The sequence below is a fragment of the Serinus canaria genome, chromosome 7 (genome assembly GCF_022539315.1).
Source record: "Serinus canaria isolate serCan28SL12 chromosome 7, serCan2020, whole genome shotgun sequence".
NCBI classification, from domain to species: Eukaryota; Metazoa; Chordata; class Aves; order Passeriformes; family Fringillidae; genus Serinus; species Serinus canaria.
The window spans coordinates 15,677,172-15,699,672 of NC_066321.1; the positions used below are offsets into that span (position 1 = coordinate 15,677,172).

Below are 22,501 nucleotides of genomic sequence, written 5' to 3' on the forward strand. Positions count from 1 at the left end.
CGATGGAAGTGCCCTGACACAGGGTGCTTCACTCAGCGAAAGGGGCTGGAACAGGGGGGCAGGTGGAGACCCTTTGCACACAGGGGAACCTTCCTGCATTTGCGGGATTAGCACTGGGATGTGTGTAAATGTGGGGACTGCAGGCATTGCACACGCACATGTGCACATGCCGAGGACAAATGCCGAGCCGCTCCGCTCTGGAGGCACGGCTGCAGCCGGGCGAGCGGGGGCTCCCCGGGGCTGCCCACTCACTGCCCGGGACTGGCAGCACGGCCTCTTGCAAGCAGCGCCCAGTCTGCCCAGGCAGAAAGCCCCTGGCCGACCGCCGCCACTGTGCAGCTCTCACCAATATTGAGCCTGGAATCATAAATCCCCGCTGTGGTTTGGGAAAATAAATGTGCTGAACGGGCGGAATACCTGATGGGACCCTTTTCAGACCTTAATGACTCTGGAAACGAGCCGCCTCTCTCCTGCGGCTGCCAGGGGCTACTGCTCAGCTGGCTCCCGCGTGCTCAGGAGCTGTGCTGCCAGCCGGACCCCGTTCGTGCCGGGCAGTGGGGTGTGATGCCATGGGCTGTGCAGGATACTGGGGAAGAGAGGAGGCTCCGTGGGGCTGGAAATGGCTGATGCAGCATGTTCCGTTTCACTTCGTGCCCATCGGTACAACGCCTGCTCAATGTGCACAGTGATCCTGTCCCTGAGAAACAGACTTTGCGGGGGGAGGGGGGAGGCTGCCCTGTGCAGGGGGCTGCCCTGTGCAGGGGGTTGCAGGGTGGTGGCAGGGGGCACTGCAGTGGAGTGGGAAGAAGGAGCGGGACACGGCTGGAGGGCAGCCCCGCTCCTCCTGGGGATTTGCTGGGCTCTGTGCCTGCTCTATGCCAGCTGCTTGAGTTTGCCGGGGAGCAGTGTGGTTCAGCAGGGTTTGGAGCAGGAAGCTCTGGTGCTGGACAGTCCTGCACGTGGCTTGGCCATGCTGACTCCAGCCCTGGGATCCTCCTGGAGGATCCTGCACAGCTTTGGTTTGCGGGGGAGGCAGCGAGCCCAGCCTTGTGCTGGGCAGTGGCGCAGCGTAGCAATGGGATTTGGTGTGTGCTGAGCTGCACTGTGATGTTGGCGGGGCAGAGCTCAGGTGGATGGAGTGGTACAGGCTTCCCTCAGCACTGTCAGAGTGTGTGGCATGTGCTGTGCTGTGTGGTAGTGAAGGGTGACCACCAGGACAGTCACTGGGACCCAGTTTCTCAGCATGTGGCCATGCAGGACCAGCTGGCCTGCCTACCTCATCTGCTTACAAGAATTCCCTGGGGATGCCCAGGCAGCCAGACTCTGGTGTACTGGCACCCTGCACTGGAGCAGGTTTCAGGCGTGAGAATGGCTAGTGCCAGCTGACCCGTGGGCTAATGGCCAAAGAAGGGGAGTATAGGGCTCCTAAAGCCTCCACCCACCCTGTCCACAGCGCAACATTTCTGGCCTTTGAGGCATCAGGAGCTGTCAGAAAGGGGGGTACCTGTCACCTCTCACTTGCCTGGAGCAAAGGGGTGAACTTGGGGCAGGAGAAGCTGCAGAGATGGGTGTGGGGAGGGATGGGTGAAGATGTGATACACCTCTCTGCCACATGACATGTCCCAAAGCCTTGCTGAGCAGTGGGAGCTGTCAAGGCATCACACCATTTGCAGCTGGAACCTTCTACTCCCATTCCCTAAGCCAAATCGGTCCCTTGTGCCTCCTGGGAATGACTGAAACACAACACAGGCTTCTTGGCAGGTGGGTTGAGTCCCAGCTGGGCTGTGTGGGCTTGGGCACTCCTGTGCCTTGTAGCTGTGGCCCCAGTGAAGGAGCACCCAGGTTGCTCTTGTGGTGGGGAGCTCCAAGCTTTGTTGGTCCCATTTCTGGGTCCCCATGTGAGCCTTCATGTTCAGAAAGCTTTTGTACCTGCTCTGCTGTGGGCGAATGCGTGAGTCACAGCATGTCCTAGCAGTGATGGAGGGCTCCCAGACTGCAGCACATCCCAGCAGGGCAAATGGCTTGGGGTCCCAGGGCACTGAGCCCCCAGCGAGGAGCCGCTGTAGCAGAGGCTGTCCCCCAGCAATACTGGAGAAGGGAAGGAGCTTTCCCTGCAGCCATGCTTGCAGGAGTGCTTGGAGTCTTTCCTTCCCTCTGGGCACGAGGTGGACTTTGTCCAGAGGCTGGAAGTTTTTCAGCACGAGAGTGGCCAAGCTGTGGGGCTGCTGCTGACTGCCTGTCCAGGAGCAGGAGCAGCGCCAGGGCTGGAGCATGTCCCCTCGCACTGCTGCTTGCAGCCCGTGCTCATGCAATAAATAACTCGTGCGGATCCTTTAAGTAAGAGCCGTGAGTGGTAAATGATCTTCCCCTATTCAACGTCACAAATCCACATTCTTTATGGGACAGCAAATTAAGAAACTATTGGGAAAAAAAAAAATCCCCAGCGTAAGCATCTTCCATGTAATAAAGCCCGGCTGGGCTGTAAATCTCCCCAGCGGCAGGGACAACCCTGAGCCGCAGCGAGGCTCCCTGCAGCCCGGCTGACAAATGTGCCCCCATGCCGGCTGCTAGAGGGGTGTGCTGGAGCCTTGGCAGAGCCTCATCTGACCCCGCTGAGCTGCGCCGTGCTGCACAGCCCCCCAGTCCCTGCAGTGCTCGGGGCACTGCCCAGTGCCCGCCCTGCTGGCACGCTGTCCGATGGGCGCTTTGGTGGGGAGCATTCCTATCTGGGCCAGTGCAGCTGCAGAGCTGAGGGTGCTGGTGCAGGAAATCCATGGAGTGCTTTACATGCCTCTCAGCAGGAGGTTGCGAAGTGTCCCCACGGGGCTGGGGCTGAGCTGCCGCGGGTGGCTTGCATCCCCCTAACCTCCCTGCCTGGCACCCCGGTGCAGCCACAACCCGAGGCCAGTTCTGGCCAAGTCAGGTGTCACTGAGGCAAGCGGGAGCCTTCCCGACAGTGCTCTGGAGATGGGGGTACAGCCAGATGGGGTGTGCAGGAGTTTGGGGGCTGTGGGAAGAAGCACACGGAGGGGCCTCTCTCAGCTGGCAGCAGCATCCCGCCTGTTTGCCGGCAGTGGCTGCGGCAGGAGCCTCCGCTCTCGCGGCCGGGAAGGAACCCAGTGCCTTTCTCAAAACCTCATTCGTTGTCAAAAGCCTTTTGTTTGTGATGTGTGGCTGCCGAAGCCAGTTGTGCCGGGGCTGGAAGCTGGGGGGGAGCAGGGAGGTTGCTGAGAGCTGGCAGTGCCTCTCGGAGCTGGCAGCGGCCCCGGCTCTCCATGCTAGACCTCCTGCCTGTCCGGGTTTGGGCTGTGTGAGGGATCTCCCCAGCACCCCATGCAGACCCCAGAGAGGGAAGCCCTGTGCTGAGACGGGCAACATCCTCAGCTGCATTCCAAATGCACGCAAGAGATCCTGGCTCGGGGGTGGGCGGGTGCAGCAGGCTGTCGCCTCCTCCCAGCGAGGTTCTCCCACTGTTCCTGACATGGGAACTCTCTGACCTTTCCACCAGAATCGTACTTAATAAATGTCACATTTTCAACCTCTTTTTACTGGGTAAAAGAAATGGACTGATTGTTTTTCACCTGCCCTGCCCTGCCTGGTGCCTGCTCAGCCCCTGGCATCCAACCACTCCATTTTCCCTGTACTCCTGTGCAGGGCTGAGCTTCCCCCAGCTGCTCAGTGGGCTCCAGGTACAGAGTGGAACAGAGTGGCTCTTGGGCCAGGCAGTGCCATACAGGTCCCAGTACAGCATCACCTCCTCTGGAGAGTGACATGGCTGTGACTGTGATGGGTGTCCTGCCATGCCTGGCAGGGACTGGCTGGGCTGGGACTGGTGGTGTCAGTGCTCAGGAGAGGCTGGAGCATCCCTCACTGATCCCATACCTGTGAGCTGCTCAGCTGAGCCCCTCTGTGCCCATCTGGGTCACAGCTCTCCACTAACTGCATTCACATCCCACAGTCCCAGCCCAGCTCCTGAGCCAGCTACCCAGGGGCTCGCAGTCCATCTGGAGCCCTCCATCCTCGCAGTCTGGCCACTGTGCTTGTGCATTTCCAGCCCTACGTCCCAGGTAGTGCAGGCACGTCGCAGGTTGGCCGTGCTCCTGTCCGGAGTAGCGGCAGCGCCATCTCCGGCGCTGTTACACATGAGACGCCTGGGCACGGCTCGAGGCGTTGTTTGTGCCAGAAAACGGGGGACTTTAATGCAATTCGTTGCCATTTAATTTTACACAATTCCTGCTGCTTAATCCGCTGAGAAATGCTAATTTATACAATTCACGTCTAAAAATAAATGTCAGTCCAGCAGCTCCCAGCAGCGGGTAGCTGCTCCCACCAGCCCCCACCGAAGCCTTCTGCAGGGACCCCCAGTGTGGAGCCCACCTTGCTCCCTGCCAGCCAGGCTGCTGCTCCTCGTCCCAGGTGCTCAGGGTCTGGCAGAAAGCGTGTGGTTTTGAGGATAATGGGATTTTGGGACACTGTGGTGGGAGAACAAGGGGTTGGCTGCACCTAGGGATGTCACTGCAAAGTCCCTCATGACAGTGGGGCAGGGTGGCAAGGGAACAAGCAGGCATCCTGGCAATCTGACTCTCTTTCAGATGGTTGGGGAGACGTTATTGGTGTGGGGGTCATGAGGTGTCTTTGGGACCACTGCTTCCTCATGGATTCCCCCAATAAATCTGGGAACAATTGTACCCTGGGCTGTGGCTGGGGGTGCATGGAGCAAGAGGGGTGCCTGGTGCAAAGGTCTGGCATGTAGCCACCTGGGCTGCACATGAGGGATCCAGCCGTGGGTCAGGGCAGGTGCCACCTGGTTGGCAGGTATTAATTGGTCACAAAGTGCCATTAATGAATGTAGGATGGGAGGCAAGCATGCACCCTTCCCGCCTGGGGAGTAGGGATGCATCATTAGGTCTCTGAGGAGGCCGGTCTGCAGGGGACAGTGAGGGGGCTGGATCATGGGGATAAGGGGATCTATGGCTGGGAAGAACCTATACTGAGCTCCCAGACCCCTGCCTCTTGTGCTTGAGCATCTCAATACCCTGTTGCTCTCCACCCCAACGCCACTGCCCCAACCATCTCACACCCACTGCCTCCTCTTCCCCACCCCTTTGCTTAGCAAACCCCCATCCAAGTCGGGTGGCACTGACACCAGCAGCAACACTGCAGAGAGGGTGCCAGGGCAGTGGGTTAGGCATCAATGGCCATGGTGGTGGGTGCCAGCTCCCTGCAGGAGGGGGGTGAGGCGGGGGAGCAGGGGCTGCGGAGGCGACGCAGCGGGGGAGCAGAGATGCTGGAGGAGCCGACGGCTTTCCCACCGTCTCCCTGATTGAGATCAGATCACCGTGAGCATAAAAAAGCTCTCTTCATAATTATATTTAATGAATTGACTTTAAAAGCTCTTATGCTCTTATCTGGGTAATTTAATATCACACACTTAATAAGCCTGTCTCTGATACGGGGGGAGCCAGCGGCCAGGACGCCCGCGCCTAGTGTGTCTCCCCAGGGATGTGCGACGTGCCATGAGGCTGGGCCCACGTGCCAGGCTGCGTGGAGGGGGACACTGCTGCCCCCTGGGGTCAGGGCACCCCTGGGGTGACTGTGGGGCACCAGCGGTGCTGGCTGCAGAGGGGGCTGGGCACCTCGGATGGCTGTGAGAGGAATGGGGAAAGACAGCAGAGGGGATTGGCTCCAGGAGCTGGTGCTTGCTGGTGCCTGGGGCCACAGGGCTGTGGGACCATGGGGCAGTGGGAGCACAGGGCAGTGGGGCTGACAAGGGGCAGGGTGGCAGATGGGGCAGGGGGGTTCATGGGGTGCTACATGGCTGGCTGGGCATGGGGCAGGGCTGGCTGGGGTGCAGGTGACCCGTGCCAGCGGCATGGTTGGTTGCCATGTGGCCCCACTGCTGAAGGGCATTGGTGCGGCCCCATCCTTTATGCCAGTGCCAGCTGCCATGGCAGGGGTCCCATGGACAGCTATGGGGACAGCCATGGGTCAGAGTGCACCATAGTCTCCAGTGCCATTACGCTGTTAGATCCCTATCTCCTTCTGGCTCCAGCCACCTGGAGTAGTCAGCTAGGATGTCATGGAGGTAAAGGAAGGCTTGTCACCACGATCTCTGCAGCTCTGTCACTCTTCCCCCATACCCCCCCAGCTCCTGGAGTCCCAGAAGGGGTGTGGGCTGCCTCCTGCAGGCCGGCATTGCTGCAGCCCCAGTAGGAGTCTCTGCGCCCCTGCCCCCCTCGCCACCCCACCACGACCCAGCACTGCGTGCAGGCGGGCGCCTGCGGCGAGCTGGAGGGAAGGCTCTGCCATATGGAGCCAGGGGCCCTGGGGACTGCAGGAGCCTGGGGGTGGGACCTGTGGCCATGGGGGCAGCCCCCAGGATCCTGCACTACAGATGCTCACTGGGCAGTAGGGTTGAAAGCCACTGGCCAGGCTTGTGTTCCCTGCATGTCAGAGTTAGAGCTGCTGTGAGCTGGTCTGTCCCTCCCGTCTGGCACCATGTCCCCAATCACCCTGTGCCCTCGGGTCCCTGATTCCCAAGTGACAGAGGACAGAACAGCACCTCCCAGCATCCATGACTGTGCTGCCCCAGGACAGGTGTCAGGGGCAGGGTCACAAGGGCAGGGTGAGTGATGTTGGCCCTTGGCCAATCATCCCCAAGCTCTGGAGTGCCTGGCAGTGCTGGCTGCCATCCTGGCACTTGGTGCCAAGGCTGGGCGGGCTGCAGGGAGGCATGTGCCAAGGCTGTGGGGCAGGGGAACAAGGATGCAGCTGCCACCTGGCCCTGCAAAGGCACTGGAGGACAGCCCCAGGCAGAGAGGGGATCCCAGCTCCTCCCTGGGGCATGGGGCAGCCGTGCCGGGTCTCCCTCCATGAGGGAGTGTCTGGAGAAGGAGGTTTACGGAGCTGCACTAAGTGACGCAAATGGTTTGAAGCCCATAAAGAGAGACGGTTTTATGTAAGACGACTATATAAAGCTCTGCTGTTCTGCCATTGATGAGATATAGGCCTTTATTTATAGAAGGCAATGTTTGCGGTGCGAGTGCTGAAAGCCAGCCAGGGACCCGCAGATAGGGCGTAGAGTCATTTGACATGCAGCTGCCGTCGACACTGTTCACACATTAAAGAAAAAAATTAACAAGTTTGCAGCCAGTCAGGTGGAAAAAACAATAATTGTAGAAAAACGTATTTCCCCCTTTTTCCAATAACAAATAACTGGAACGCTGTTGGGGAGGCTTCAGCTTGCTTTCCCTCTGGGAAAGGATGGGCTGAGGCTCCAGTCAGGCTAGTGGATGGAGTGGGCAGGGGGAGGCAGACAGGGTGGGATGAGAGCTCAGACAGGGGATGCTGCTACAGGGTGGATGTCCCTGCCCAGGCATTTTTATGTCCATGACTGAAATAACAGAGCCTGCAGGCAGGGATGAAGGCACCAACAACTCAACATGGCCATGTGTGTGCTGGGGGATGCAGCGGGAGGGGGCAAACACCAGGAGCTGAAGATGCTCGCTACATGAGGGGCTGTGAACCAAACCGCACTGGATTTTTCTGCCTTGCCCAGCATTGTCTCTCTCCACCTCCACACACAGGGATGCTCTGAGGTTATTTCTTAGCTAGATGTGGCTGGGTTTTTACAGGAGAGCATACAGCCAGTCCCTGTGGTCAGAGCGCCCTGCCAAATTCTGTTTCATGCACGAAAGGAGGAAAAACTTCTCATGATTAATTGTGCAATAGGGGAAAACATGCATCTCTAACCTGCTCCTAGCCAGTCACTGGCCTTCTCTCCCAGGCACTGCCCTGACACGCAGCCAAGGGAGGGTGTGAGGACAGGAGGGTGCTGACACCTCTGCCATGTCCTGCCCTGTCCTGACTCTGCCATGACCATGAAGGGTTCCAGCAGGGAGCAGGCAAGCTCAAGGTCAAGTAGCTTCCCTGCAGCTCCCTGCACTGTTCTGTGGCTGGCTGTCCCCTGCTCATACTGCAAAGCCTTCCCCCATGCCCCAGTGTGCTGTGCCAGGCACAGGCAGGGCTCTGCCAGCCCCATCACCCACCACACCACCATTGTGCCAGCAGAAGGCAGAAGGTGAGGGTGGCAAATGGCACTGTGCTGTTTGGTTGGGTCAGGGGACTGGACCTACACCCTGATGCACTAGGATTCAGGGCTGATGCATGTGCCTGCTCTGTCCCCAGGAGATGTCAATGGCTGCATGGCTGTTCCTCCCCTGCAACCCTTGTGAAGCCCCTCTGCAGATGTCCTCCAGATCACTTGGCCCATCTGTGGGCTCTCAGACAGAAGCCTGAGCACACTCTGCACATGATGAGCATCAGCTGAGCTCAGCTGGGCTCAACAGGTTTTCTTCCAGCAGAACAAAAGGTTACCTGATGGCAGCTTGCGGGAGGTGAGTGCAGGAGGAGCTGGGGAACAGGAAAGCCAGTGGCTGGAAGGACTTGTGGACACTGTGTTCCAGTGGCATGGGTGTTGGGGACCCCTCTTTGTGTTGGAGAGCTGAGACAGACAGGGAGCAAGGTCTGAGGGACACACTGGTCACTGCTGGCCACTTGCTCTTGGATGTGAAGGGCAGGAAGGGAGAGGAGGCACAGCCATGTCAGAGTAGAGCCTCTGATTAATCACTAACTGCCGGCCCTTCAGCCAGCAGCTCATTATCGGTTTAATTCCCGGTGCCCCGTGCATGCAGGAGGGCTGTGGAGCTCTGATTGAGCTGGATGCACTCATATGGGCAGCTGCAATCAGTGTGATCCCCACTCTGGTCACAGTCACATTCAGTGGCCACATCCCCCATGTCCAGGGTGGGCTGGAGAGCAGGTGCTGCAGGTACTAAAGGTGATGCAGGTGCTGCAGATGCTGTGGGTCCTCTGGTCAGGCAGGGGTGGAACACATCGATGGCAGGGGCTACAGAGAGCTTGTGAGCAGGGCCAGAGACTGGAGATGTGCCCGTGTCTCGCCCTGTATCTGTTGATAGTCCAGCTGTGCCTGGAGTGTGGCAGTCCCTGCAGTGTCATGGGGCTGGGAGCAGCTGTCAGTGGTGTCAGCAGCCATGGAGAACCCCTGCACTTGGCTGCACGAGGACATGTCACCAGCCTGTCATCTCTGGGGTCAATGACACCCTGCACATCCCTGTACTGCCCTGTCACTCTACCACCTGCCTGTACACCCACAGGGCAGCAAGGTGAGGGCTGTGGCCCCTGCCTGCATCCTGGTGTTCCTGCCACCACCCCAGGTTCTTTTCTCCCTGGCTCTTCTTCCTCCCAGACCCCTTTACTGATGGGATGGGGGAATTCACCTGGGCCATGGGAGCAGCACCAGGGCAGGAGGGAACTGAGTGTTCCAGGAAAGAGGCATTGTCTATGGATGCTGCCTTTCTCTCATGGACCTTAAACTCCATCTGGGCATGCAGAGGTGGGCACTGCCGTGCCTCCCAGCTGCCTGGGGGTGTTTGCAGCTCAGCCTTATCCCTTTGCCCTCCAAAACTTGCTGTGTCCTTCACTCCCAACCTGCTGTCTCCACAATTTCTTCATAGCACAAGGAGTAATGGAGAGACCACAGCAGAGAAAAGCATCTCCATCTGTCTTCAATGCTCCAGTGGCTGGAGCAGGTCAGGGAAGGGGCCTGCAGTGTAAGGAGGGCTAGGGTGCAAGTGGGGGCAAGTCAGGGGCCATGCTGGGCTGTGACTCCTGCAGAGGAGGCAGGGCCAGCCCAGCATCTGGTGCTGCTGCCCCTGGGAAAGGCTGGGAGCAGTCTGCCTTTGTGAGCAGCACAGGACTGAGGGCACTATGCAAATCCAGCTGAGATTGATGCAAGTATTAATTATGTCCCATCAGCTCAGCTCTTGCCCGGCAAGGCAGGGCAACAGGTCGTGCTGCAATTTGTGCAGGAAAGATGGATTTGCACTGGCAGTGTGTGCCCCATGCCTGTCCCCCTGTCCACAGCCTGCTCCCACCATCCTGCTGTGACTGTGGTGTGCCATGCCAGGTCAGCCTGGCTCTCCTAGCCCCATGGCACTGCCTGGCTTGGGGGTGAAGTCATCACTGAGCAAGAGGGTGAACAGTCTGAGGCAGGAGCAATGCAAGCACTGTCAAGCAGTCTGCCATACCCAGCTCTGAGATCCTGCTAATTAGAGAGTGTCTGCAATTACATGTGCTAATTATGGGCAGGGGTTCACAGTAATTCCTGCCCTGCTGGCATGACACTGGTCACACCAAGATGCATTGCTTCTTCATAAGGACAGGAGGAAGTAACCAGAAATATTAAGCAGGCTCTCCTGGCACAGGAAATGATGTATTATCAGGCCTCCTGCTCATCCCATCCCATCCCATCCCGTCCCATCCCATCCTGTACTGGGCATGGGACAGCATGTACAGTGCTATACATGGAGCCCTGCCTGTGTGGCCACGACAGCTGCTCTGTCCCTGAGCACCTGGCTGATCACATCTCAGTGGAGCTGCTTTTCAGAGGGAGTTTTGCAAGCTCTGACCCCCCTGTGCTTCTGCTGCTGCTCTGACATCCTGTTTCCTTATCGCCTGACATGACCTTAATTAACTCCCTGTGCTGATAATGCTCTGGGCTTCTCCTCCAGGAGCTGTATCTCAGCATTGTGTCTTGCCTCATCCTCTTATGGACCACTGCAGAGACTGCACAGGCAGCCTGGAGCAAGGGGGAGAAGGGGGTGTGTGGTGCAGGCAGGGCAGGGCAGTGATTCTGGGGTCACTGGGATGGCATGAAGTGGATGGACCAGCGCTGGAGCCAGGGGATTGGTGCTGTAGAGAGACCTTCAGGGAGATGCTGATATGGTGGAGATGGCTGTCATGGTGCAGTGGTGAGGGTTCTAGCAGGAGGGAAGGTTGTGCTGATGCCTAGGGCAGGGTGGTAGAGGCAGTGGTGCCCATGGCAGCAGCATCCATCCCAGGCTTCAGAGGTGCTGTGCACCAGCATGGATTGATCCTGGCTCTCCTTGCACTGCTGCAGGGGGATTGGGAGGCTGAGCTGGCAGGACCCGCCACCCCTGGGAGCTGCCAGCCTTAGTGGACTGAAATGCTGGCATTGATGACTTGTAGCACTTTATCTCCCGTGCTTGGCAAATATTGGCAAAGAGGAGATGTTTCAATAGAGAGGTTTGCCGATGGGAATCTCAGTGTGTGATCCCACCAGCTCCATGCCGTGCAGCAGCTCAGCTGCCTCTGAGGCAGCTGCTTACCAGGATTGAGCCTGGCATGGGCACAGTCTGGGGCCCATGGGGGGCTTAACACCTTTTCCCCGTGGATTGGTTTCCAGCACGATGCTGTTCTGAACTTACCTGTGTTGCAGGTTATATATCATCCTTAAACACAGGAGCAGGGTGCTAGAGTAAGGTCCCTGATCAGGGCTCCTGTCACCTACACATAGTTTTGATCTGGCAGCAGCCAGGCCAATGCCACGAGCCCTGCAAAAAAGCAAAAGTTGCAAAATGCTCTCAGACAGTCTCCTCCCAGCTTGCGGCCACACAACCCTCATCTTCACTCCTATTCCCCATAGCTTCTAGTCCCCAGATCTTTAGTCCTGCCTGTCTCAGGTGCTCAGCTCCCATCCCCAGGCCCACAGCCCAGGCAGCGATTAGGAGGAAGGACCAGCTGTTCCTGGGGCATGAGTGAGCAGGGTGCATTTTTTTACCCCTCTGCTCATGCTGCCTGCAGACACAATGGGAATTGTATTTTTTTGAAGCTGGCCGTGCAATGGACACCTCAGGCATTATGGAAAGTGTGCACAGATATACCTGCTCCCAGCATGTGATGTATGGAATGCTGGGAGCAGCATACAGTCCTGGGTATGAGACACTGAATCCAAGCAGGGACAAGGGGAAATGGTCTGAATAGAGGAGGTGGGAGCTGCCAGTGCTGCTCCCCTTTGTGTGGGAGGCAAAGGGGTATAAAGAGGGGAAAAGGAGGTCCCCAGCTGCAGGGGCAGGTTGCCTTACCCCATTCCTGTCCCTGCTCCCACAGCAAGCCCTGGGAGCTGGGAGGAGCTGAAGAGGACAACTGAGGAGCTCCTGCAGGTGCCAAGGACCAGTCTATGCACAATGTGGCCCAAACACGCAGGAGAAGCAGATGTCTTGGGAGTCCTGAGACACCCAGCCCATCACCTCCATGGAAAGCAGATAATGGGGATAATAGGGACAGAAGGATATGGCTGCATGCCAGTACCTTCCCCTTCCCCCAAGGAGGGATCCCCTGTCAGTGCCCAGGTGCTGGGGCTCTCCTGATCAGCCCCTCTGCCCGGGAGCACCCAGGCTGGGGAAAGCCAACCCCTATCATGTTTGTTCCATTGATTTAGCGCCGCAGAGAGGGTTTAATCAGCCTTTAGCCTGCACGCTCCGGCATTAAGAACAAATCCATTAGCCACGAGATAACCACAAAGGGCTGTGCTGAGGCTGGATGAGGTCCCAGCGCCTTCAAGATGCAAATTGGCAATCAAAGATCAAAGCCGTGCAGCTCCCTAATCTCTGCTAAAAGGGCTCAGCTATTAAGGAGCCCTTTCCCACTGAGCTGTGATCACCCCACTTCACTAGGACTCCCTGTGCGCTGTTGGGTTGCACCATCATCCTGACTGGCCTCCTGGCCCCCAGGAGAGGGGTGCATCCCTGGCCCTGGGGAGGATCCGGGGCTCACTCAGGCTGTTTGCTTGCATGTTGTTTTCTTCAGTTCTGACATATTGGAGTCAAATTCATGTTGTCAGAGAGAGCAAAGCCCACAGCAGTGTCGGGGTCAGCGGCTGGAGGGGAGGAGAAAAGGAAGAGGTGGGAGTTTGGATGGAGCAGGGTGGTGGGAGAGCTGTGCAGGGCTTATGTGATGCCTTCAGAGATGGGGAGGATGCTGGCAGGTGGCTACCCCTCCTGCTGCTCAGGGATTTAGCCTGGTTCAGCCCCTGCCTGGTTGCACCAGGTGGCTCAGGGCAATCCCTGCTGGCCCCAGGGAAATCAGTGGTGGGGAGCATGGCCTGGGGGCAGGCAGCAGGGAGCGGGTGAGGGATCATGGCACAGCAGTGTTTAGGAGCCAAGTTCCCCTTTTGAGGGTATTTCTGCTCGTCCCATGTCACCCTGGAGCATGGGGGTACACAAAGCCCTGGTTCCCATAGCCACCCTGCCAGCTTCTGGTGCTGAATTCAGGCAGCAGGATGCTCTCTGTCCCCCACTCCCCACCCAGGCCATATTGCCTGTGGTGGCTGCACACGTGGCTGCCCCAGCAGCCCCGCGAGTCCCGGTCACCCCACACTATGCAGGAGCGCCGCGAAGCTGCCGAGCTGTGACAGGAGCTGCAATGCCAGCACCGTCAGCAGATCTGTGGCAGAACAGATGTGTGCTCTGCTCTGCATGGTCCAGCTCAGGGACCAGTATCCCCCTGCATCCTGCTGGAATGGTCAGAGAGTATGTGAGGCACCTTGCAACAGGTGGGCAGGGAGCCCATCAGGCCTGGCTGCAGGGAGCAGATGGTCTGGCTCTTGTTTTGTTTGGGGACCCACTCTACTGGCAACTGCTCATCGAGGTGCTGCTCATCCCCCTCACAACACCCCCCTGGCAGGCAGCACAGCCTTGCGAGAGCAGCAGGCAGTGAGGTGCTGGCACCTCCGCCAGGGTGACAATAAATCTTATCAGTGCAAACCCATCCGTAGGCAGGAGGATAACCCCCGTGACAACCCAGCAAGAGCAGAGGCTTCATCTTCACTGTGTCAGTGCTGTGGATTTACAGATAAATGCCACGGCTGGAAGGACCCCCTCCTGCCCAACCCTGCCCTGAGGCTGCGGGAGCTGCCAGGTCCAGGCTGGCGTGTCCCAGGGACAATGGCCATGGTGTGCCTGGTGGGAAGAGCGGGCCTGGTCTGGGACTCGGCAGGGGGATACCTGGATAGGTGAGGGTGGAGGGAAGGGCACATGCAGAACAAGATGGCATTGCCCTGGCTGCTGTCCTGACCCTAGGGTGCTCTACACGCACTGTCCCATGGAGCCCTGCATCCTTCATAAGCCCATGGGGGCTTGGGCATCGTGCTGGCTGGACCACCGGAGCTCAGTGATCAGGAAACATGTGACTGAGTGCGACACTGGCAGTGTGTCCCCGAGGCCGTGTGACAGCGCCGTGTGAGCAGCATGCTTCGTGGGTGCAGCCTGTGTACCCATCCCCGCGTGTGCTCCCCCCGCTCCGGCCGGGCAGCGAGGGGTGCGGTGGTGCCAGGAGCGGGGGCTGCTGAGCGGGGCGGCAGGCGGCATCCCTGCCCCGGGCCCCGCTCCTCGGCTCAGCTCCCCCATCTCCCGGCAGCCGTGGGAGCAGTAATGAGATGGAGCAGCAGAAGGACGGCGAGATAAGGCTGCCTGCGCTGCCCCAGCAGATTAAACGCTGGGATTAAGCAGGCGGTGCCAGCTCTGCTGCCTTTTTATCTCGCTGCTTCTCCCCTCTTATTCTCCCGCAGTCGATAGAGAACGGTCTCCGAGCTGTCAGCAAAGGAAATTGCTTGTTAACCCTTTGGGGACGGGCGGCAGAGCTCCCTGTACGGCTGCTTTCAAAGAGAAGCGGTCCCCGCGGGATGCGCTGCCCGCGGAGCCAAGGGGGAATGCGGGGCCACATCCCTGCAGGGCCCCGCATGCGAAGGACAGCAAGACAGGGCCGGGAGTGCCCAGGATCTGCAGCCAAAAGCCACCAGCCCTCAACCAGCACCATGCAAAGGCATTGATGTACTGGGGTTCCTGCGAGGTGACAACAGTCGAAGAACAGAGGCTGCCTAAGCTCCACAAAGGAGACCCGGCGACATTGTATACCCCGCTTTCGGATATCCTTGATGTTCCCTGCTTCCTCCAGCCTGCAAGACGTGTGGGCTCAGTGCTACATCTCTGTGAAACCACAGGGCTGGGGATCCTTCTCTGGTCCTGAGGACAAGTGGCACGGGCCAGCTGTGTCTGTACAGTACCGTGCATGGTGCTGGATTTCCTCCAACTGCCAAGGGGAGCCCGCTACCCAAACCCATCATTATTGCTGTCCATGTATGTGAGTGTTTTGTTGGGTTTGCAGCAGGGAGGCTGAGCTGCAGCCCATCCCAGTGCTTATCCCTAGCGTGCTGTGCTGTGTGCCCGGGGGCAGCGTGCCCGGTGCGGGGGTGTCTGAGGGTGGGAAGCTGGCTGGAGAGCACCGGAGGGTGCACAGAGTGATGGCAGGATTGCTGCGCAGCACAGTCCAAACTCAAGCTAGGCAATGTCTTGGCAGCTCAACAAACTCATTGTGGCGTTTTTGGGGATGCAGCTTTGGTGCAGTCTTTCCCGTGGGAACCCTAGGCCCCTCCTGAAGCAGGAGGCAGAAACATAGGGCAGAAACCTTCTGCAGCTCCAGCACCCCACTCATACTAAGGGAGAGACCAGGTTAGGTGGGCAGCATGCTCAGCAACTCAGAGGGGTTTTCCGGTTGCCAACAGGATGAAGTGGACTACCCAGCCCCTGCCCCCTCATTTCACTGCTCTTGCCGCCCTCCCCCTCGTATCCCTGCCCTGCACTGCAGCATGCCTTTGCCACTGGCACTTCATCTTCTGCAATTCCCTTGGTGTTGGCTCCTTCACCTGACCAGGTGTCGCTTTTGGTGGATTCTTGAAAATGAAAACAATCTGTATGAAAGCACAAGCTTCCGGGAGATCTGCAGGGAGCAGGTTAGCCCTGTCTGGGGCAGCAGTCCCAAATGGCTTGGGATGCTGCCCCATGGCTGCTGTGGAATGAGGGGCAGAGCTCTGTGTGAGCCCTGGGCAGGCAGGGCTGAGCAGCTAGAGCTGATGCTGTGCTGGGCAGCCAGGCTGTGCAGCAGGCAGGCAGAGGCTGAATCGGGAGAGGAAACCAGAAGCGATTGGCACGTGAAGGCTGGCAGGCTGGAGACTGCGAGGAGATAGGATTGCTGTTTATAAATACATCAAGGGAGTAAACACAAGGGAGGAAAGAGAGCTATTTAAGCTAAGGGACAATGCTGGCATGAGAACAAATGGTAAAAACTGGCCGTGAATAAATTTAGGTTGGAAATGAGTGAGATTCTGGGACAAATTCCCCCCAGGAGCAGCAGGAGTAGAAAGCACAACTACATGATGGCACTTTCCCTGCTACCACAGGCTGTCCTGTGTGTGCAGTGTGCTGCCATGTCTGTGCAGTGAAGTCAAGAGGTGAGGAGCTGGGGTCCCCAGCTACTCCCCTCTGTGTCACAGCCACCCTGGCTCCATGTGGCATGGACGACACAGCTCTCTCCAGCTTCTGGCTTGGCCAGTGCAGGACTCCTGGGGCAATGGCTTGCAGGGAAAGGTCTTTCTCTGGCACATGAGTTTGGGCATGCTGCCATAGACACTGATCCTGAAAGCTGGATGATGCCAACGTCCCCCTGCACTAACAGCCACTGGCAGTACTGGGGCAGATATTCTGGGAGGGTGTCCTTGCCCATGTGCACAGTGCACCCCTCTGCCTTGCGTTGTAGCCCTATGCTCGGGAGCCACCAGGAGCAGGAAGCCCTGGTCTAGATCCTACCTGTTCCTGGGGACATGGGATACACGCTGTCCCTGATGCAGCAACCTGGTTGTGACATGCTCGCCCTGCCCAGTGCCGGGGCTCGGGTGTCTCCCCCTGCTCTGGCTGGCCAGCAGCACAGCCTGCAGCACAGCTGAGCAATTGGTATTCCAGCAGCAAGCCTGCTTGGCATGAAAGGGGCTCTGCCAGCCCCACACGCCCACATCTCCACTGCTGGCTCAGGCCTAGCCAAGGGGACTCAGCTGGCAAGGGCTGTCCTGTAGCACAGAGAGAGGCACAGCTGCAGTGGCAGGAGGGGTCCTGGCCTTTCTGGGATAGGCCTGCAGCAGCCTCTGGCCCCCTTGCTCCACACTGTTGTCCCTCTTCCTTTGGAGGTAGATCAGGGAGCCGCAGGAGATATTTCAGAGCTTAGTCCTTCACAGGATGGGGGAAACAAGAAGCCTAAACCATCAGTTGTGTGTGCTGTGCCTAAGGCGCCCTGCTCTGTTTGGGCTGAGGATGCCAGTGCCCCATGGAGGCAGCAGCCCCAGACCCCATATGCAGGGCTGTGTGTCCTGCAGGAGGCATCCCAGCAGCTCCCTGTGGGGCAGGGGGCTGCACTGAGGGGCTGCTAGTGTGGGAGATGGTTGTGCTACTGCCAGAGCTGGGGTCGAGCCAAACTGGCACCATTCCCCAAATCCTCCTGGGAGCGGGGAAAGGAAATGATGCGACCATGCATGAGAAGGGACGTTTGCAGTGGCAAAAACATCCCACTGGCTCAGAAAATTGCTGCAGAATCGGGCTTGAAATGAGTTGAAATTGCTGAATCCAAGCGGATCTCATATCCTGGGCAGTTGTAATGCTGGCGTCAGCGCTGCGGCTTCCCTCCCGGGGCACCCAGGCGGGGCTGGCTGTGCTGTACGGGAGGAGCGTGCTGTTGGGGATGGGGGGCTGCCTCAAGGTGGGGGCCTCTGGCATGGTGAGGGGCTCCAGCAGAGCTGGGATGGCCACAGTGAGGGGCGGGAGCAGAGCAGGAGGCAGTGTGCATGGGTGTGCCATTGCCCCAGCTCTACCAGTGTCATGCCAGTTTGGCCCCAGCTCCTGTGCCATGTCTCCTGTCCAGGAACATCCCTGTGTTCCAGCTGCCTGCACTCACACAGGAAACAGCATTTCCATTTTTGGAGGCTGCTTTTCTTTGTGCCACAGCCTTGCCCATGCTAATTTGCTCTCTGGACTTAGGTACCTGGACATGACCCTCAAGGTTACCCCGGGGCTGGCATCCCCACCAGGTCCAGGTGGGCAGCACTTTGGTGTCCTTCCATTCCTGTCCCCATCCCCATTATGCCCCAGTGATGACTGTTCTCAGGGGTGGTTCTACGCTGGGGTGATTGCTCCTGTGTGCTGTGCCCATGCCCAGGGCCTGCCCGTCAGCTGCATGTCCCAGTGGGGATGTGGGAGCAGGGCTGGATGCCCCTGCAGGTATGTGGGAACAGGTCTGGCTGTCCCAGTGAGGATGTGGAGCAGGGCTGGGTGGCCCAAGCACACAGCAGCAGGATCCGCTGGCACCACACATGTTGCAACTTGTTCCCCTTGCATGGAAACATTTGACTGGAAGCTTAGTGTGGCCTCTTGTCTCCTCAGAGCAATCAGGATTTGTCACTGCCTGCAATGTTTAACGTCGTCTTCCAGAGACTAAATACCGTGGGGAGCCGTGTAAGCCGCGGAAATACCTGCATGAGCTGGGATCAGCCCGAGGCTGGCACAATGGGCTGGCAGCACTGGGTATGGGGGACTGGGAATGCCTGATGTTGGTCCTCATGCCCCCAGTGCTCACGGGTGGGCTGGCGTGAGCCAGGATGAGCATGCTGGCAGTCAGCATCTTGCTCCCAAAAGGCTCCCCACAGCAGGGAGACTGGGAGGCAAGTCTTGGGAGCATGGAGGGCACTTTGGGGGCCGCAGAACTGTGTGGATTGGGGAAGAAGATGCTGGGGTCCCCAGCAATATCTGACTGAGATCTGCCTGCTGAGGCGCAAGCAGCTATTTCTGTCAAGGTCAGTGTGTCTCCATGAGGGAGAGAGGAAAATGAGGAATCATGTCAGGAAATTACCTCCCTAATGGGGTCTCCCCTGCATGTGAGCATGGCGTGGGGATGCCAGCATGCACTGGCTGAGCAAGGAGATCGGCACGTAACACGGGAATTCTGTGTCTCTGGCCCTAAGACTGCAACATGCATGGGTGCCCAGCAGGCAGAGCCGGGTGCCCAAGGGCCCATATCTCAGTTGCTATCCTTGGCTGGACATGTGTGCTTCAGTCCTGCAAGGTATTTTTCTGGGTCAGCTGCAGGGAGAAAATCCTGTTCCTGGTGCAGGCAGGCTCTCCTCTGTTCTTCTTCCTCCTCCTCGTCCTCCTCATGTGCTCCCTGTTATCTAATTGGATTTGTCATGCTGGAAAGGCAAAGCCCTTCAGGACTGTGCTGTGCTCTCGCCAGTGTGATTTCACAGCTGGCCTCGGCACCCCAGTAGCCAACAAGTGAGTAACTCAGCTGGATGCCATGGGCACCCCTGCTCCCCATGCTCCCCCACAGCTGTGCCCACCTGCCTGGAACACAGCCACCACCACAACTGGACCTGAGCCTCCAATCCTGCCCAACACTGGTCCCTGTCCCTAAGATCTGTCCCTATATGCCCCAGCCTCTGCATCCCATCCCCATCCCTCACCCCCCTCCAGGGTGATTGCCATGCCGCCCGGATATGTCTGAACTGACACGAGATGGAAGCGTTCACAGAAATGACATTTTCTCCAGCCTGGGGAGCTTATCCTCCGTTTAAAGAAAACTAATATAGAAGCTGCCCTGGTGTGCCGTGGCTGATGGTATCAGGCTGGCAGCCGCCGGCGCTCACAGCCGCGATAAATCTCAGAGAAGAGCCGAGCCGGCTGCAGCCGCCCCACAGAGAGGGGCTGAGCTGAGCCGTGTCCTGGCGGTGCTGCGGGGGTGCAGCGCTGGAGGGGACAGCTCAGGGCGGGTTCCGTGGGGTGACACGGGTACCCCGTGTCAGGGGTCCCGAGACGGGGAGGGAGCGGGGAGTCCGCTGCGGGGATGGTGCCAGCGCTGGACTCGTCGGCGGGTGTACGGCAGGAGTCGGAGGGCTCAGCGACCTCCCGGTCCGGCTCAGAGGCTGCCCTGGGGCTGGGCCGGGCGGGGCCGGGGGTGGCGGGGGCGGGGGGGGCGCGGGGCCGCGGAGCGCGGGGCGCTGCTGCCCCCTGCCGGGCAGCGCCCGCCAAGCACTCGGTGCCGCGGGCGCGGCCTGCGAGAGACGGCGGGCACGGCCTGCGAAGGACGGCGGGCACGGCCCTGCCGCCCGGGGGTTCTGCCCGCTGCCTCCGCTCGCCCCCTCGGGGCCTGTCCTGCTTCTGACCCGCCTGAAGTCCTCCTGCATCTGTAACCAAGCTGCCAGATGGGACCCTGGCTGTGTCCCTATCGTGGCTGTAGTTACACGTTGCTCAGGCATCAAGGCCTGCGGCAGGGATGGTGCTGGGGAGTCACTGCTGAGGTCATCAGGAGTTCCCTTTGTTCCAACCCCTCCTGCCGCGACTGGCCTTTTCCTGCCCTGATGTGATGGAGCTCAAGGATGCTGCTCTTGACTGGGCCCAGTAGCCCTGACTTGTCCTGGGGCTGTGGAGGATGAGGGACACCCCCTCCCCATGCCAGCCCACGCTGGGTAAGCGCCGAAGGTGGGTGCCTGAAAGCAGCAGCAGCAGGAGATGAGAGGCTGAGGAGAGTACAGTGCTGAGCTTTGAAGGCACCTGACAGGCTGTCGGGGCGCTGCCAGCCACGCTGACAGCCGGGTACAGACACCCACCCCCCACCACTGCTGTGCTCTGATCACAGCCTCCCCATCACTTCAAAGCACCCGCCAGGCGCAGGTGGGTTGTCATTGTCATACAGCTTCCCACCCCATGGTTCCACTCCTCCTGACCCACAGTCTCGCTTCTCCCACCCCACTTGGCCCAGATGCACTGACGTCCCCAGCTCCAGGGATAGGGATTGCAAGGTACAAGGTAGACAAGGTCCCAAGCAGCACTGGCAGTAGGTGATGGTGTCCTAGTGCTGTTCTTGTCCCTTCTCTGTGGGGCAGACTCCCCAGATGCAGAGCAGACACAACTGGGGACTCTGGAGCTCCAGGCAATGTTTTGTGGTGACTGCAGTGAAATACATGGCAAGAGACAAGGAGGAATAGCTGAAGCATGACATTCCTAGGCACAGGGTTCACACAGTGTGCCTGAGACATCCAGACACAGATGCCCACCATGCTGGGGCACTGGGGGCTGCCAGTTCAGCTTGCCTAGGGTAAGACAACACACACCCCTGTCCCAACCCAGCTCAAGAAGGAATTTTCCATTCCCAAATGCAGGTTAAGGAAAGGCGTGTTTGCGGCAACCCCCTCCTCTCCCTCCCCTCACCCATCACTGAAGCAGCTCAGGAAGGCGCCTGCCTTGTTCGTCTCCAGGAAGGTGCAGAGCAAAAGCCTCCCAGGAGGGAAAAATCCCTGGAGGGGAGCAGGGACCCTGGGCAGCTTCAGAGGCAGTCTGCAGCCCACTTTCCAGGAGCCACCTTGAAGGCAGCCATGCCTCTGCCCCTTGCCTGCTGCCAGGACGGAGAAGCTCTGGCACGACCCCAGGACAGCAGCGCACCCCAGCTCGTTGTCGGCATCCTGCGAGCCACCCGGATCCCTGGGCTGCACTACATGTGTACCCGGCCCCAGTCCCGCCTGCGCCGCCTGCTCTGGAGCCTGGCCTTCCTGGCCTCCGCCGGGCTGCTGGCCACCGGCACCGCCGACCGCCTGCACCACCTGCTCTCGCGGCCCGTGCACACCCGTGCACGCCTCGCCTGGGCACCCCAGCTCCGCTTCCCGGCTGTCACCCTCTGCAACCCCAACCGGGCACGCTTCTTGCACCTCACCAAGCCTGACCTCTACTCGGTGGGAGAGTGGCTGGGGCTGGCCCAGGAGAACCACTCGCTGGTGCCCGAGATGCTGGCTGTGCTGGGAGAGGATCAGCGTGCATGGCTAACACGTCTGGCCAACTACTCGCGCTTCTTGCCACCCCGCCGCTCCGAGCGAACCATGCAGAGCTTCTTTCACCGCCTGGGCCACCAGATCGAGGACATGCTGGTGGAGTGTCGTTTTCAGGGAGAGCGCTGTGGCCCCCAGCACTTCACTCCTGTGAGTTCCCTCCTGGAAGGTGCAAGACAGCTGGGGTGCCCCATGGGCACTGGTAATGATGCTTCACCCCCACCTCAGCAAGGGTGGAGGAGTGGTAGAGTAGGGAGTCAGGCTGAGATGAGCCTTTCCAAAGGTCATGCAAGACTGTACCTTCCTTCCATCACCTCCATGGAATTGGAAAGGAGTTTCTGGACCTCATCCTGCTTGCAGAATACTCGACGAGATCCCTGCTTGCTCCCTTACCACTGCTCTCTCCATCCCCAGGTCTACACACGTTATGGGAAGTGCTACACCTTCAATGGGGATCGGAGGAATCCACGTGTGACCCGCCAAGGTGGCATGGGCAACGGACTGGAGATCATGCTGGACATCCAGCAGGAAGAGTACCTGCCCATCTGGAGAGAGACCAGTAAGTGGGGCTATGGCACAGGCAGGGCACAGATGATGGGTGCTAGGATGCAGGGTTGTTGGGCATGCAGAGCTCCCTGTGAGGGGACTATGGATAAAGCAGGGCATCAGAGGGGTGCAGGTGCTGGGTCAGTGCAGGCATGCAGCACCCTCTGTACTCCCACAGATGAGACATCATTTGAAGCTGGCATCCGGGTCCAGATCCACAGCCAGGATGAGCCACCCTATATCCATCAGCTGGGCTTTGGTGTCTCGCCTGGCTTCCAGACCTTTGTGTCCTGCCAGGAGCAGCGGGTAAGGCGGGATGCCCAACAGCCCCGGGGAAGTGCCTGCTGGCACTCAGCCCAGCACAGCCCTGTAGCAATGCCC

At 59.1% G+C, this 22,501-nt stretch overlaps 1 protein-coding gene across 2 annotated transcripts in view; it reads left to right on the forward strand.

Moving 5' to 3' along the window:
• ASIC4 (acid sensing ion channel subunit family member 4) overlaps positions 1 to 22,501 on the forward strand; it is a 62,303-nt gene that overhangs the window by 35,224 nt on the left and 4,578 nt on the right. For both annotated transcript variants that reach the window (XM_030241884.2, XM_009087916.4), the window contains exons 2-3: positions 21,989 to 22,133; positions 22,299 to 22,426. In XM_030241884.2, coding sequence (XP_030097744.1) covers positions 21,989 to 22,133; positions 22,299 to 22,426 — 273 coding nt within the window. The remainder of the gene's footprint in view (positions 1 to 21,988; positions 22,134 to 22,298; positions 22,427 to 22,501) is intronic.